Source organism: Piliocolobus tephrosceles, chromosome 15 (assembly GCF_002776525.5).
Source record: "Piliocolobus tephrosceles isolate RC106 chromosome 15, ASM277652v3, whole genome shotgun sequence".
Classification (NCBI taxonomy): Eukaryota; Metazoa; Chordata; class Mammalia; order Primates; family Cercopithecidae; genus Piliocolobus; species Piliocolobus tephrosceles.
This window is the reverse complement of record NC_045448.1, coordinates 64524230-64541943: the sequence shown is the minus strand read 5'-3', so window position 1 is coordinate 64541943 and position 17714 is coordinate 64524230. Positions and strand designations below refer to the sequence as shown.

The 17714-nt window shown below is 33.6% G+C and overlaps 1 protein-coding gene across 6 annotated transcripts in view; it reads left to right on the top strand.

The window, feature by feature from the left end:
• Positions 1–17714, top strand: part of VPS54 (VPS54 subunit of GARP complex) — a 133032-nt gene that overhangs the window by 52428 nt on the left and 62890 nt on the right. For all 6 annotated transcript variants that reach the window (XM_023224020.2, XM_023224021.2, XM_023224022.2 and 3 more), the window contains 2 exons: positions 344–475; positions 3857–4242. In XM_023224020.2, coding sequence (XP_023079788.1) covers positions 344–475; positions 3857–4242 — 518 coding nt within the window. The remainder of the gene's footprint in view (positions 1–343; positions 476–3856; positions 4243–17714) is intronic.

Below are 17714 nucleotides of genomic sequence, written 5' to 3'. Positions count from 1 at the left end.
AACTATCAGTGGGAAATAATGTGGAAATTTTAGGATAAGTATTATATCTGCCTCTGGTATGTACCTGTAGGACTGCATTAGTGAGTATGATCATGTAGTAATAGAATGACCATCTCCATTGGTAAAGGCAAAAAGCATTTTCTATCTTTTATGAGTATTTTAAGCTTGGTGAGAAATTTACACATTTTTCTTATGGATATTTGTATAAATAACCGTTATTACTTGCTTTTGCTATTCATACTCAAGATCCACGTTAATTTTGTTTAATGATCATGATGTTAGAAGAGATAATGGGTATAAGGAAAATACTTATCTAATTGAGGGAAATGCATTTTTTTAATAGATTTTTATGAAACCAGATTTTGCCTTGGATGATTCCTTAACTTTTAATTCAGTTTTACCATGGTCTCATTTTAATACTGCTGGTGGAAAAGGAAATCGTGATGCAGCTTCCTCAAAGTTGCTTCAAGAAAAGGTAATTTCTTTTTTACTTTATCCATGTAGGAAACTATTCTAGTTAAGTGGTACTGTTTGCATGGGTTCAGATTTAGTTATTTGGTAAGCTGTACTTTTAAATTCATTTTTGTTGTTACTGGTAACTGTAAGCCTCCCAATCTTAACTAATAAACTAACAGCATTTTGGCTCAGTGGAACATAAGTTGTGCAGATGAATAAGGCAAAACTTACTATTTGAGTACTTCTTACCTGAAAGAGCAGTTGATGGAATTTTAATTGAAAGGATATATTAGCTAACACAATAAATTGCTTTGCATTTATCCCAGATATTTTATTTACATGTTGGCTAATTTTATTTATTTATTTATTATTTATTTATTTATTTATTTATTTATTTATTTATTTATTTTGAGACGGAGTCTCTCTCTATTGCCCAGGCTGGAGTGCAGTGGCACGATCTCCACTTAACACAACCTCCACCTCTTGGGTTCAAGCGATTTTCCTTCCTCAGCCTCCCTAGTAGCTGGGACTACAGGTGTGCCCCACCATGCTTGGCTGATTTTTTTGTATTTTAGTAGAGATGGGGCTTCACCATGTTGGCTAGGCTGGTTTTGAAGTCCTGACCTCATGATCTGCCCACCTTGGCCTCCCAAAGTGCTGAGATTGCAGATGTGAGCCCGTGCCCAGCCCCATATGGTTTAATTTTATAAGAATGATTTAAAGCACAGAAAACCAATGTTTTCCGAGGTACTGTTTTTCTTCATTTTCACATAGGGATGATTATTTTGAAACAAAAATGTCTTAGTTAAAGAAATACAATATTCCTGTTGTTTTTGTAGCTTTGCAAAGCCTAGTCTTTTACATGTTACTAGTCAGCAATTCTTTACATTTTACAATGTTCTATATAGTCTAGAAGTCAACACGTTGAAAGTCATTTAATATTTAGACCTTTAAATATAATTTACTTATCAAGAATCCTCTACAAACATTTCATCTCTGTTCTTTCTTAGCATTCAGTTTAGAGCTCTTCTGAAACTGATGGTAGTTCTTAAATGAGAAGTAGTGATTTTGTTTTACTTTAGTGGTATCCCCTGGCAATCTGAAAGCTTGTCTCAGGAAGACATCAATAAATTAGGTTCAGTCCTCTTCAGAAACTGAAGAAAAGACTAGGTTGGGGAGGAGAGAAGAAGAAATGTGGGGAAGGAATCATGAGTATTCCTTTTCTCACAATTGAAAATGAAAATGAGCTTTTTCCTTTGGCAACATTTTCACCTATAGAAAGGTTTTTCCATACATAAGAACAAATTCATAAATCTGACAAAAACCATGGGTTTAGAGACACAGGCTTGCTCAAGACACAGGCTTTCATATTCTAAGTATATGCCCTGATAGAATAATACCTTAAAAAGAGAAAAACAGCAAAAGCCAGTAGTCTCATCAATCTATATAGATACTTTTAATACAGATAATTTAAAAATTATTTCCTTTATACCATTTTAATAGGAAATAAACTATAAAAATGTTATGCCTTGAAAAGAGTAAATCAATGGATTATTGAAAATTCAAAAAATCTTTGAGACTCAAATGTTTTTCTTATGCTGAATGTTTAAAGTGACTAAAGTAATGGAAATGTTTTTTATTTGTAAATTGCAGAATCAGATTTGCTATATTTACATTCTGACTCCTTTTCATTCTGCTCTGTTCTTAGAATAGGAATAGAAGACAGGATTCCAAGAGAGCACTTTTAAACTCCTTTTATGAGGACAACAGCTGGTTTATCATGTTCGCTTTAAAGAGCAAGGATGCTATAACTAGAATTAACGAAATTTGTATTCTATTGTGCTCTGCAAAGTGCTGGTCTGCAGTAAAATAAGGAGTTTGCACTGGAATGCAAATCACTGCTTACCTCATTAAAAAAGTGTGAAAAAAATACAGTGTGCTTAATGATGTGGTTGATTTACTTTCTAGCAAAATTCTTTATTTTATTATGGCCATGTTAAACAGTCCACAGATTGGCAGCAGCATATAAATCACATTCTGGGTAGCACTGTCCTAAAGTTATCTGTTCTCCATTTACTATTCTGGGAATTGTGTCCATGTTACCTTGCAATTTACCCTAGTACATTTGTGCCCATTTTGCTTTTTCAGTGAATAAATGAACAGCCATATTGAAGATGAAAGAGCAGAAGGGCATAAACTCAAGATTTAAACTATGGAAAAATGTGTTTGTAACCTATTTAGATATTGTAAGATCATTGAAGGAGCATTATTGAAAATTTGAATGATAGTCTGTGTTTCCTTAAGGAAACAGATTTGATGACCAAATAGTCTCTTCTAATCTTGTGAGACTTAAATGTTGAAAGTTCATTAACCCTTTGAAACTATGAATTATCCCGAGACATTCAGAGATAATGCCTGAAGTCTGAGCTGTGGGTTAAAAAAATCTCAAAGTAAAAATTGGGTGAAAAATGGAAAGATATTATAGCTAAAAAAGGCATATGCAGTTAGAAAGGAAGAAAAAACAAGTTTTAGAAATCTATATTTGAAATTTAGAAAGCATTTTAAATATATAAGAATTAATCTTGGTAGTACTACTAATAAAATATATATGAGCTAATTGTTTAAGGCGTTTGTGAAACTTTTAAGAGGAAAATACATTGGAAATAAACTGAGTTTTACAAATTGATAAAAGAATCACTTTTGAAATGTAAAATAAGCAGCCTGAAAAAATCCAAATGAATTACAGTACCTTATCTATAATTTGTGACTGAACCATCAGCCTATCTTGGATTATTCAGCACTTTGAGGCAGAATGGTATAATAGAAACAGCTTCAGTTTTTCAGTCAGAGATGTACCAACATTTTACTTTTGCTACTTAGTAACTACATGACTCTCTGTGTTTCCTCATCTGTGAAATGATAATAATAACATCTATATTTCAAGATTGTTAAATTTAGAAAAATTAGATGTGTATAAAATACCTGTGCCTAATCCGTAGGAGGAGGTCAATAAATGGAAGGTATAATCATCTATTTAGTCAGCTAAGGAGATCATTCTCTTTCTCTCAGATCTTAGAACATATGAAACTGGAATTGTAATTTGAGATGTCTGTGGGGTACTCTTTTAGAAAGCAGTTGGTGTTTGGAAGGTGGTAATGACAGGAACAGAGGAGGAAAGTAAATCACCTTGTACTCTTTTGTCTTACATTCATGTCTTTGGGCTGTACTCTTTATCTTCCTTCCATTTTGTTGTGCCCAATTTCAAGAATCTCATAATCAAACAATTCACACAATGGAATTTAAAGTATATGTAGAAATCTTTTATCATTGTCATAAAGTATTTGGATAATCAAGGAAGGTATGCTCATAATACTTCATATTTTTTTCCTTCCCTTTTAAGCTGAGCCATTATCTGGATATTGTGGAAGTAAACATTGCTCACCAGATCTCTCTACGTTCAGAAGCATTTTTTCATGCAATGACCTCTCAACACGAGTTGCAGGACTACCTCAAGAAAACTTCCCAGGCTGTAAAAATGCTTCGAGATAAAATTGCACAGATTGATAAAGTAATGTGTGAAGGATCACTCCACATTTTAAGACTGGCACTTACCAGAAATAATTGTGTTAAAGTATACAATAAGCTGAAGTTAATGGCCACTGTACACCAGACTCAGCCTACAGTACAGGTGTTACTATCTACTTCTGAATTTGTTGGAGCATTGGACTTAATAGCAACAACACAAGAGGTTCTACAGCAGGAACTTCAGGGCATTCACAGTTTCCGGTATGTCCATTAAGTAAGCCACTAGAAATAATGTTAGAAATTTTTAAAGGATAAAATTTAGCATGTAATGTTAGAAATGTGAATGTATTTAAAGTTAAATGGATATTTTTTCTTCCAGATTGATCATTTGTTTAATGATGTTATCTGATATTATAGTATTAGCAAAACAAAAACCATACGGAATAATATTTACAGAGACATTTGGATGGAGAAGCAAAATTAAAATTTCTAGGAGATGAGATAAATGCAAGGCCAGTCACATTAAAAATAACATTTTGAAAATGTTGAAATAGCTTTGTGTCACAGTGGTAGGTCAAGGTGGAGAGAATACCAGTATATTTAAAATTAAGTTTGTGTTAAAAGCCTTTAATAGATTTAAAATTGAATAATTATTAAAATTCATTTCTGATTCACAGTCTGTTTAGCAAATTGCAAAAGAAAAAAAATATAGTGATAGAAAAGACCCAATTTCTCCTATTATTTTGAAAATACCTTAGGTTTTAGATATTTTATATGAAATAATTCCAAAGTGTTTATTTTATAGACTAATTGCAAGCCATCAAAATTTCATTCCATTAAGCAGGCTTGCAGTATCCTTATAGAAGTTCCTATCTACTGGGAAAACCATCCAAACCACATACTAGTAAGTGACTGTAAAGTTTTATGGAAGATATGCTCTGTAACTTAATCCATTATGGAAAAGTTGGCCTCAAAAAATTTTATTTTAATTGAATTATAAATTCTTATTGACTGAAGATAAGTAATTGGAATGTTTAGGATGCATTTTTAAAGCTTGAACAAAATTTCATTAGATGAACAATTGATTGATTCATTCAGTTAAGGTATGGCTGTTGAGCACCTATTACATGTCAAGTACCAGACAGAATGAATACTGAGAATATAGTCAGGAATAAAGTAGAGATGTTCATTGATCTAAAAGTCTCTACAATTTATTTGGCATGGGGAAGGAAACACAAATTACTGCATAGTTATGATATAGTGTAATACAGTGTGATGAATGGAAAGATTGCTGTGGAGCTCTGACCTTAGGGGTGGAACCTAATCCAGACGTGGATGGTTATAGAAAATGTTCTGAGTCACAAACATCTTTGAGAATCCATTGAAATCTACTGTTGCACCATCTTTCTACAAAAATATACCTGTACATAAAATTTTACAATCAATTTTGGGTGATTCATGCTTTTTTGAAGTCTACTTTGAATTCCCCAGCATGGAACCCAGGGAAACTACATTATTTTTAAGTTTTCTTTCACCTCTGAAATTATAAGGATTTATCTTTTTTGAATATGTATGTGGTATATATTTTTTCAATAAATGTCAGTGTTGTCATTGCCTTAGAAAAATGAATTTCTATAATGACAGAAGCTGTGTTTTTAACTTATCACTTACTGTATAATATCATGAATGTTGATGAATATTGGGAGCCAATATCCTGTAGATAGTACAGGGCTGAGAAGTAGAATCAAAGATTGCTGCCTTGGCAAACACAAATTCTCAAACTATTCTAATTTTTACCTCAAAGTTCATGCAGTTTACTTTTGTTTTCCTTGACTTAGATTTTATGATCAATACTCATGAAAAGTGATTTTAAGAAGCGGGTTGGATATTTATTTATTCTCAGTAGTTTATGATTTATTGGGCTACAGAATAAAAATTTTGTAATCTTGTATTTATTATGAGCTCAATAAAGAGCTTACCTTTGTTTTCAACTTTACTTTTTTTTGTAACTTAACTCAAAGTATAAAATATTCTTCATTTAAAAATGTCTATTATTTATTTTTTTATTTCGAGACAGGGTCTTGCTCTGTTGCCCAGGCTAGAGTGCAGTGGTGCGCTCTCAGCTTACTGCAGCCTCTGCTCCCACCTTCAGTCCCCCTACCCACTACCGGCTCTAGCCATTCTCTCACCTCAGCCTCCTGAGTAGATGGGATTAAAAAACACATACCACCATGCCCAGCTAATTTTTATTTATTTACTTTTTATATTTTTGAGATGGAGTCTAGCTCTGTTGCCCAGGCTGGAGTACAGTGGCATGATCTTGGTTCACTGCAACCTCCACCTCCCGGGTTCAAGCGATTCTCCTGCCTCAGCTCCCGGGTAGCTGGGATTACAGGTGACCGCCACCATGCCCAGCTAATTTTTGTATTTTTAGTAGAGAGAGGGTTTCACCATATTAGCCAGGCTGGTCTCGAACTCCTGACCTAGGTGATCTGCCCATCTCAGCCTCCCAAAGTGCTGGGATTACAAGTGTGAGCTACCACGCCTGGCCTGATTTTTATTTTTAGTAGACGGAGTCTTGCCATGTTACCCAGGCTGGTCTCAAACTCCTGAGCTCAAACCATCTGCCTTCCTTGGACCCACAGAGTGCTGTGATTACAGGCCTTAGCCGCCATGCTCGGCCAAAAATGTCTATGATTTTTATTTGTTTTTTTTTTTTTTTTTTTTTTTGAGACTGGAGTCTCGCTCGGTTGCCCGGGCTGGAGTGCAGTGGCCGGATCTCAGCTCACTGCAAGCTCCGCCTCCCAGGTTTACGCCATTCTCCTGCCTCAGCCTCCCGAGTAGCTGGGACTACAGGCGCCCGCCACCTCGCCCGGCTAGTTTTTGTATTTTTTTAGTAGAGACGGGGTTTCACCGTTTTAGCCAGGATGGTCTCGATCTCCTGACCTCGTGATCCGCCCGTCTCGGCCTCCCAAAGTGCTGGGATTACAGGCTTGAGCCACCGCGCCCGGCCATATGTCTATGATTTTTAAAAAGACTTTCAGATGTTCTGATTTTCTACATTTTGCTCAATATCTATTTTTTTTTTTTTTAGAACCACATGTGTAAAGAATGTTATTTCTTCATGTAAAACATTTCTGTAAAGTTTCCGATCAAATGTCAGTTCCAATATGTTTATAACTGTTTAAAAGTTTGGTATCGGAACTTGAGTCTCTAACTTCTGATAAACATATAGCAAATTATTTTCAAAAACAAAAGTAGTCTAAAAGAAAATGTTTTTATAATCAAGGAAAAATGCTGAATCATACTTGAAGTAGTTTAAGACTTGTTATTATAACCCCATTCTTTTGTTTGTGTTTTGTTTTAAACTTCTATCAAATCCTGTATGATGATTTACTTTCTTGACTTTATCTTTCCTTTTGCTAAGGTTGTTAAATATCAACATTAGTTACTTTCTTGTATAGCTTCACAGATATTTTTAAGGCCGTTTAACTTTATTTAGAAGCATAAGAATTAGCTTTGGATGCTTTATAGATTGATTTTTATCCAGGAAAATATGTATTGGAGGTCTCTTACGGTAACATAAGCATAAGAGATAATTATACTCTCCCATTAGGAAAGAAGAAATATTCTACTTGAATTTCACACACTTTTGTCTTTTTTATATCAGAGGTCACATTTTAGTCATTTTGTGGGCCATATACTAAGCATAGGGTCTTACTTGAAATAAGAAATCTTTCAGTAGGAAAGAAGCAAAGGATTCTTTTGAATTTATTTGTTAATAGTCTTTCCATTTTATGGATCTTAGTCCAGGTTTTGCTTTTGGCTCTAATGTTCTTTCTATTGCTTTTTAAAAATGCTCTATTTAATGCATATATATGCAGTCTTGCCCTGTCACCCAGGCTGGAGCCCAATTGTGCGATCATAGCTCAACTATAGCCTTGAACTCCTGGGCTCAAGTGGTCTTCCTGCCCCAGCCTCCTGGGTAGCTAGGACTATAGACCTGTGCCACCATGCCAGGTTAATTTTTTTTATTTTTTTGTAGAGATAAGGTCTTGCTATGTTTCCCAGGCTGGTTCTATTGCTTTTAAAGGAAATTTTCATACCAAAATTTTCTAGTAGTTAAACTACCACAAATGCAAATCTCTCTTTTCCAAAAGGAATTTTAATAGTTTTATCTGTCTACCATTTTTCTGTGTACTATTAACCTAACATCACATTTTTTCTAGTCATTAGTAGCAAATAATGCTTATGTATGTATTCTTTTTTCTCATTCCTTCTGTATTTTTTGGCTTTGAAATTATTTTTTATGTAAACCTTTTTGGTGACTTCTGAACTCCGAGAGCACCTTGTTTATATTCTCTAACGAAATTTTACAGTCTCCTACCATGTTTTGTTATGGTTTGTGTTTTTATTTTAGATCTTTCTATTGGGCTTTGAATTTAAATGTCTTGGTTAAGAGCTATGTTGTACACATCTTAATACATATTTGCAAAGTCTATGAATTATTCAGTATATTACCAAATGTATCTTGACCCTTTATTCCACTCTTTTTTTTTTCCCATCTATAATCTTTGTCCCTAATTTCCCATTTATAGTCTATATGACTGTAGTTCTTAATCCTGGCTGCATAATAACATCTCCAGAAGAGCTTTTAAAAAAGTGTGCCACAGCCCACCCAGCCAATTAAGTCAGACTTTCTAGAGGTTAAGGCTTGAGCGTCTGTATTTTTTTGAGAGCTCTCTGGGAAATACTAATGTACACCATAATTGAGAAGCCTGGTTTGTAACTACTGTTGGGTTCTCAACTTTTTCATGATTTGTAATTAAAGTGGTAGCATCTTCCTATATAAATTTGTTCTTTCTAAAACAAAATTTTCAACTAACACATCTTCCTGTCTCTATTCAAAGAGGTTTCTACTAATGGATTTGGGGGTATGGTGTATCTGTGTAAGTTCCAAAGTTTGATTTCCCCTCTTCAGAACTTGAAGGGTAATATTGACTCACTGCATAATTCATAATTATAATTCTTTTGTACATTTGTTGAATTTATAAATTTAAAAAATTTTGAATGATTTTACTGCCTGAATTGTTGCAGAATTAGGTGATTTTAATTATTAGGACATAAATTTTTTTTTTTTTTTGAGATGGAGTCTCGCTCTGTTGCCCAGACTGGAGTGCAGAGGCATGATCTCGGCTCACTTGCAAGCTCCACCTCCCGGGTTCATGCCAGTCTCCTGCCTCAGCCTCCCAAGTAGCTGGGACTACAGGCGCCTGCCGCCACATCTGGCTAATTTTTTGTATTTTTAGTAGAGACAGGGTTTCACCGTGTTAGCCAGGATGGTCTCCATCTCCTGACCTCGTGATCCGCCTGCCTCGGCCTCCCAAAATGCTGGGATTACAGGCATGAGCTACTGTGCCTGGCCGGGATATAAATATTTTTAACCATTACATATGCAATGAAATTTTGCTATCTATTACCAATAAAAATGATAATCATTGAAACAACATATATCATTTATATACTAATTTAACTAAAAGTATTGCCGAGGCTAATGGCATTCAAATGCTTAAGCACATGTAGTACAAAAGTCTCATTATGAACCCACAAGAATGCATTTGAATGCTGATATCTTGCAGATTTTGATACAGAAAATCTTTAGTTACCTTGAAACTTAGTGCTGTAGTGTTGTTATTTGTTCTTTCTTATTGTAAAGCTTTGTGTAGAAACTCTTAGTTTTCATCATTGTTGTTAACATTCTTTTCCTATTGCTTCATACCATGATTACTACCACCGGCATTCTACAACAGAGGACATATATTGAATACTTAAGTATTCTGTGCCAGATACTGTGCTAAGTATATGGACATCGCCCACTCCCCAAAAAACTATGAGATAGGGAATGTTACCCACACTTTACAGATAGGAAAACTAAGGTCATATAGCAAGTTAAGTAACAGTACAGTAGAGATTCAGCTTGGGTCTCTCTGGACTTGAGAGCTATGCTTTTTAATATATTTGTTTGAGAATCTTATAGGACCTCAGATAGATCACTCTGAACATCAGTACTAATTTAATTGTACAAACTGTGGGCAATTGAGCTATAGGTTGCTCAGCAGCCACGAACTACCATATTAATGGATTTTGGCATAAAAATGACTGCAGCTAGCTTGCTTTCTACTTGTAAGCTTTTTTTTTTTTCTTTTTTTTTGAAAGAAAAGATGCAACACACTCAGTTTATTATAGGTTCCAGTTTATTATGATTTCATTGATTAGTGGCCACCTTGAGATTCCATTTAAGGGATCTTTATTATTAGATCTATCAAAAGGTATTTAACATATTATTTGACCTTAAATCTCCTATGATTTAGATTTTAAAATATTGTAGTAAGAAAACATCCACATTGTATGTTTTGTGATGAAGAAATCAGACTTCTTGCTATTTGATGAAACTAGAATTGCTACAGAGTTTATTGATATACAAGGTTTTCTGATAAGAACAGCACAGAGGTCACTGTATTGAACATACAACTTAGTAGAAGGTCTGAATTAATGTGCAAATTGAGGCATATCTAAGTGAAAGTATTGGGATTGTTTCAGTTTACTTAGCTGGATATATTTTTCAGAAAGTGATATTTTAGTTGTCATTTCGGTAGATTCTCTCACCACTCTAAATTACTGTATGTGATTATTAGGATACATACTTTTAAAACAAGGTGTTAGCAGATTTATCTTAAATATTTTTGTTAAGATTAATAATAATGCATATGTCATTATTATTACATCTATTGTCAAAGTAGCCGAGAATATAAAAGAACAATTAGATTGAGGATGAATAAGTGAAAAATATTACAGTTCTGAAAGTTGCATTTAAGGATTTGTTTAGACAAATTCTTGCATATATAAAATACCTGTGATGATAAAATAAATACTATTTGGTGTTAGTATTGAGGTTCTTTATTAATTAATTATATAATCTGTATTAGATAATTAAACTTTAAAATTACTTTAAGGATGCATAAAAATGAAGCTAATCAAGTTATTTAAAATAATATCTAAGGTCAAATAGAACACTGCATTTAAGTTATGCCAAAATGACAGAAAGTTTTATTATTTTGATGCCCAAATATCAGTAGGTATAGTCATATGGACCTGTCACCATAATTCTTTATGGTGATTTGTTGAAGAGTATTTACACTTGAAGGTAACACATATCTGAGTGCTAACCTCTAGTCTGCATTAAAAAAGAATCAATGGTCTTCATAAAAATAATTGAGAGCCAAGCAATATTAGGTCTAAATTTATATCCTACACTGTCACTGTTTTTTTTTTTTTTTAAAAAAAACTTATAAAGACTCATCACATACACAAAACTAAAGGAAATTATATGAAAAGAATTATAGGAAGCTAGATAAATTGTTTATCTTCTTTAAGTTGTCAATGCAAAGCCGAGTTTGTGTTATCTATATCCTGTATTATTTTGAAACAAACCCCAAACATTTTGTTTCATTCATAAATATTTCATTAGGTATCTTTGAAAGATAAGTATTTTTAAAAAATATAACTCTAATGTCATTTATATTTTCAAATATAGCTAGTCAGTGTTCAGATTTTCCCGTTTGTCTCAAAATTCTTTCTTACAGTGTGTTTATTGTAATCAGGGTCCAAATAATATCTATATATTGCAGTTGGTTGATATGTCTCAAGTGGTTTTTGATCCATAGTTATCCATTCTAATTTTCTTTCAAAATATTAATTGAAGAAACTGGATTGTCTTATAGTGCTTCTCATAGTTTGGATTTTGTAAACTGTGTTTCCATGTTTAGCATGTTATTTTTTCACCTATATTCTCTGTAATTGATAGTTAGATTTAAAAGCTTGATTAGCTTTAAATTTTACTTTTTGACAAGAGCACCTAATAGACAGTGGTGTGTATTTCAGTCAAGAAGCATAAAAATCTCTTTTGAGGATTAGCAGCCATTTAACAATCGTCTAGATTTATCATTAATTATGGGCTACAAATTATGATACGTTAATTCTGTCCCACTTTCTTTACTTATTCACTGGAACATTTCTATGAGTTGATGTTTCCCCATAACAATTATTTGGTCACCCTTTGAAGGACAGTTCTTACAAGATTAGACAGGATAAATGCTAGATTCTTTTCCTTTATTTAGCTGTTTTCAAAATAATGAATTGGAAATCTAGCATCCTCCAAAGATAACTGATGAATTTTTAAAGATATTATAAATACATGGATTTATATGCTTTCAAAGTGTTTTAACTTCTTTGCTTTTTAATTTTTATCAATGTTCAAATTGAATTATCATTTGTAGGAACCTCCTCAAGTTCATTCTTGAGTCTTTTGACATGACTTCCTAAGTAGTTATTGACAGTTTTCTTACTTTGTGTTATGACAGGATGTTTATATTATACATTTCCTACCCCAGACCTGTAATCTGCCATTTGTCTAAGGATCCCTACTTTCTTTTAGTAGGAAATAGTATTTAGAAATCCATCTGGGTAGTAGGCGTGTTCTTGCTACTGGATTGACCATTATTTCTAGGCTTTCGTAGTGGACAGAACTGGGAAATAATTTTCTTTTTTAAGTGACTTTAAAACAGTAATTTAACTGTTCATCTTATGTGGGATATATCTTAAGGAAAAGAGGAAAATGTCCTATATTGTTTGTATTAATAATATTGTTCTGAGACAATCTGTGTATGTTGTGGGATAAAACAAATGATGAATTGTGTTAGTGTCATTAGTAATCACAATTTTCAGCCTGATTAAAAGGAAATACATATGTAAGACTGAAGAAGTAAAAATCATATAGTCTTGAATTTGAATTGGAAGTATCAGTATGACCCCATTTTTCTCCCCCACAACCCCTATGATAAGTCGCCATTTAAAAGTTTTAGTTTATATCTGTCCATCCATCCATCTATCTGTCTGTCTCTCATCTTAGATAAGCATTAGCCCACTGTAGATACTGTTCTCCACCTTGCTGTTTTTACCTTACAATATACTCTGGATATTGTACATGCTCTACAGCATGCATTCTCAATGGGAGATACTACCTCAAGAGGGCAAACATTGGCTCTTGAAAGGTGAAAAAAAATCTTGAATATAACAATGGTTTGTGACCCTTCAAAGGGCCATAGTACATAAACAGATATATAATATATTTGTGGCATTAAAATTTCATAGGGGTGACTGAGTACAGTGGCTCATGCCTCTAATTCCAGCACTTTGGGAGGCCAAAGAGGGTGGACCACTTGAGGTCAGGAGCTTGAAACCAGCCTGGCCAACATGGTAAAACTCTGTCTTTTACTAAAAATACAAAAATTAGCTGGGTATGATGGCACATACCTTTATTCCTAGCTACTTGGGAGGGTGAGGCATGAGAATTACTTGAACCTGGGAGGTGGAGGTTGCAGTGAGCTGAGATTGCGCCACTATACTCCCGCCTAGGCAACAGAGGGAGACTCTGTGGAGAAAAAAAAAATTAAAAATTTCATGGGATTGTGTGTGTGTAAGATTAGAAAAGGCTTCTGGAGGGGAAATAATGAAAAAAAAAAAACTGCTCTGTAGCAGTATTTATAGGTATTTATCAATTCTTTTAAAAGTAATATCTATTTAAAATAAATGCATTGTGATTTATTCAACCATTCCCCATTGGTCAGCATTTGGGTTGTTTCTATTCCGTTACAGTTACCAATAGAAGGGCAGTTAATGTATGTTCTTTGGTATTTTTGCTCATGCATCTTTGAGACAGATTCTAAGAAGTGAGATTCCTAGGTCAAAATTCCTCTGTAATTTTGCTAGATACTGCCAAATTCCTCTTGTGACAATGTTTTAGTTTGTACTGGTGGATCTATTCTAAATTAGTCTACTGTAAGATATTGATGCCATTTATGAGAACCTTTTTAGTCTATTAACTATAAGAAATACAATTTTCATGTAGAAAAATGCAAACTTTTATGTTATTTCACTTATCAGATTTGTTTCATAATTATCACTACTCCTCCTTACCATATGTTGTTTATAAAAGAAGAATAATGCATCTACCCAAAAGGTCAAATGGTTTTAACTAACTTTTTAAAAATTGTGTTATATCTCATCTTTCTTAGTAGATATAGTTGTCAATATTAAGGATTTCTTTTTCAAGTAAATGTAGTGTAGATATATTTTAAATGTTTTTTTAAATTTTAATGTAATATTTAAATGTTTTAAAACTGCCCCTCAAAATAGAGCTTAAAAGATTTTTTTCCACTGAGATGTAAACATGTTCCATTGGACTCTTTCACTTAAATTTTGAAATTCTTTGGACCAACTAGGCTTCTTTAGCTCATTGCTTTTATACAGCTATTTGAAAGTATGGCAAAAATCCCTTTGTATATGAAAGTACTTCATCCTTACATTTTTCAGTCTTGTGTTTCAATGACTTTCAGCTTAATGACTTAAGGGATGTTACACAGTAACTCAAACTGATTATGGGAAAGATTGAATTGAGTCCGTCTGTACATATAGTCCTTCAGATATTTATTTGCACCCAGGACAGGGCCTAGTGCAGGGTAGGCACAAATGTTTGTTGAATAAATGAATGACTGGGGAGCTACCACCACTGACATTTAGTAAATGGTTAATAAGGAAAGGACTTAGAATGTCAATATTTTGTCTGTGGAAACAATCGTGCCCAGTAACCAGGTTTTCTAGAACACATTTATTTGGAGGCTAAAGATATACCTTTGACCTTGAACAACATGGGTTTGGACTTGTGGGTCCATTTATACACAGATTTTTTTTTCAGTAAATATATTGGAAACGTTTTTGGAGATTTGTGAAAGTTTGAAAAAACTTTACACATAGCCTAGAAAAACTTTCCACATAGCCGTATGCCATGAATGCATAAAATATATGTAGGTACCAGTCTACTTTATCATTTACTACCATAAAATATATTTAAAAAGTTAAAATTTATCAAAGCTTACACATAGACTGTACATGGCTCTATTCATGCAGTATTAAATCATAACTCCAAAAAAGTAGCTGTGGTACATACTGTACCACTGTAATAATTTCATAGCCACCTCCTGTTGCTACTGTGGTGAGCTCGAGTGTTGCTAGTCATCTGTATTTGACCAGTTCCTCTCTCCAGTAAATTATTACAGTAACAAGTGATCTCTTACAGTTTTTGTATATTTTTGTTTTTTATTGTTTTTAATACATACTATACACCTTAAATAACACCAAAGAGGAGCTGGTACCATTCCTTCTGCAACTGTTTCAATGAATAGAAAAAGAGGGAATCCTCGATAACTCATTTTATGAGGCTAACATCATCCTGATACCAAAGCCTGGTAGAGACACAACAAAAAAAGAGAATTTTAGGCCAATATCCCTGATGAACATCGATGAGAAAATCCTCAATAAAATACTGGCAAACTTAATCCAGCAGCACATCAAAAAGCTTATCCACCACCATTAATTTGGCTTCATCCCTGGGATGCAAGGCTGGTTCAACATACACAAATCAATAAATGTAATCCATCACATAAACAGAACCAATGACAAAAATGACATGATTATCTCGATAGATGCAGAAAAGGCCTTTGAAAAAATTCAACAGCTTTCATACTAAAAACTCTCAATAAACTAGGTATTGATGGAATGTATCTCAAAATAATAAGAGCTATTTATGACAAACCCACAGCCAGTATCATACTGAATGGGCAAAAACTGGAAGCATTCCCTTTGAAAACCAGCACAAGACAAGGATGCTGTCTCTCACCACTCCTATTCAACATAGTTGAATTGGAAGTTCTGGCCAGGGCAGTTAGGCAAAAGAAAGAAATAAATGGTATTCAGTTAGGAAAAGAGGAAGTCAAATTGTCTCTGTTTGCAGATGACATGAGTGTATATTTAGAAAACCCCATCATCTCAGCCCAAAATCTCCTTAAGCTGATAAGCAACTTCAGCAAAGTCTCAGGATACAAAATCAATATGCAAAAATCACAAGCATTCCTGTATACCAATAATAGACAAACAGGCAAATCATGAGTGAACTCCCATTCACAGTTGCTACAAAGAGAATAAAATACCTAGGAATCCAACTTACAAGGGATGTGAAGGACCTCTTCAAGGAGAACTACAAACCACTGCTCAAGGAAATAAGAGAGAACACAAACAAATGGAAAAACAGTCCATGCTCATGGATAGGAAGAATCAATATCGTGAAAGTGGCCATAGTGCCCAAAGTAATTTATAGATTCAATGCCATCCCCATCAAGCTACCACTGACTTTCTTCACAGAATTGGAAAAAACTAATCTTTATATGGAACCAAAAAAGAGCCCGCACACAGGGAGGGGAACATCACTCACTGGGGCCTGTCGGGGGTGGTGGGCTGGGGGAAACTTATCATTTACCTAATGTAAATGATAAGTTGATGGGTGCAGCAAACCAATATGGCACAGGTATACCTATGTAACAAACCTGCATGTTGTGCACATGTACCCTAGAACTTAATAAAAAAAATTAAAACATCAATATTTACTAAAAACTTAAATATCTCAGAAACATAAATATAAAATACAAAACATCTAAATTCTTATCAATAGACAAATTTGCAATCATGATATAACATAAAATTTTATCTTGTCACATTAAAATAATTTTCGAACGCTGAGTCTGAAAACACAATAGTATGTTAATTATGAAAACAGACAATACAGACAATAATCAAATATGAACAAAGAAGCTTACATTTCACAGTGATTTCATGCTATAGTGATCTTTGCTGAATACCATTCTCTCAAATGTTTTAATGCTCCTACAGTAGATAAACAGTCTTTCAATTTCGGAAGAGCTTTGTCAGAAGGCAATAGTATTATATCTACCATTGCTCTACCTAGAAAGAGAAAAAGGCTTTTTTGTAATTTTTTAAAAACTTTAGGTCTGAAGTGTCTCAAAATAGTACCCTGAACAACTGAATTTTATGTTTATTTAGAAGAATGGATTTTATATTTATTTAGAAGACAAAGGAAGATTTTTGTTTTAATTTCTGAAATTCTTCAAAACAATATATGTCCTTAGGAGTTCAAACTTTTTAAACATTCATCATTTGATTTAAAGCCATGTTATCTTGAAATAGCTAGCATATACTAGAAAACAATAAACTATATCATAATTACTTGTCAAAAAAGTTAAAATTTATCAAAACTTACAGACTGTACATGGCCCCATTCATGCAGTATTAAATCATACCTGCAAAAAACTTTGGTACATATTATACCCCTGTAATAATTTCATAGCCACCTCCAGTTGCTACTGTGATGAGCTCAAGTGATGCTAGTCATCTATGTTTGAGTAGTTCCTCTCTCCAGTAAATGGAATATCACAGTAAAAGGTGATCTCTTACAGTTTTTGCATGTTTTTATTGTTTTTAATACATGCTGTACACCTTGAATAACACCATGGGACCCAAACTAAGTTCACTGGTGATGCTGGAAGTACTCCCAAGAAGCAGAGAGAAGTGATGACATTTACAATAAAAAGTTTAATTCCTTGATGTGTATAGTAGATTGAGGTCTGCAGTTGTGGTTGCCCACGATTGTTTAAAAAAAAAAAAAAAAAAGTTGTCAAGTCCTCACTCTAGCTAAACAGCATTTACAAAAGCCTTGTACTTTTTGCAAGTACCTTTTTATCCAGTATTGAAAATGCAGATTTTAT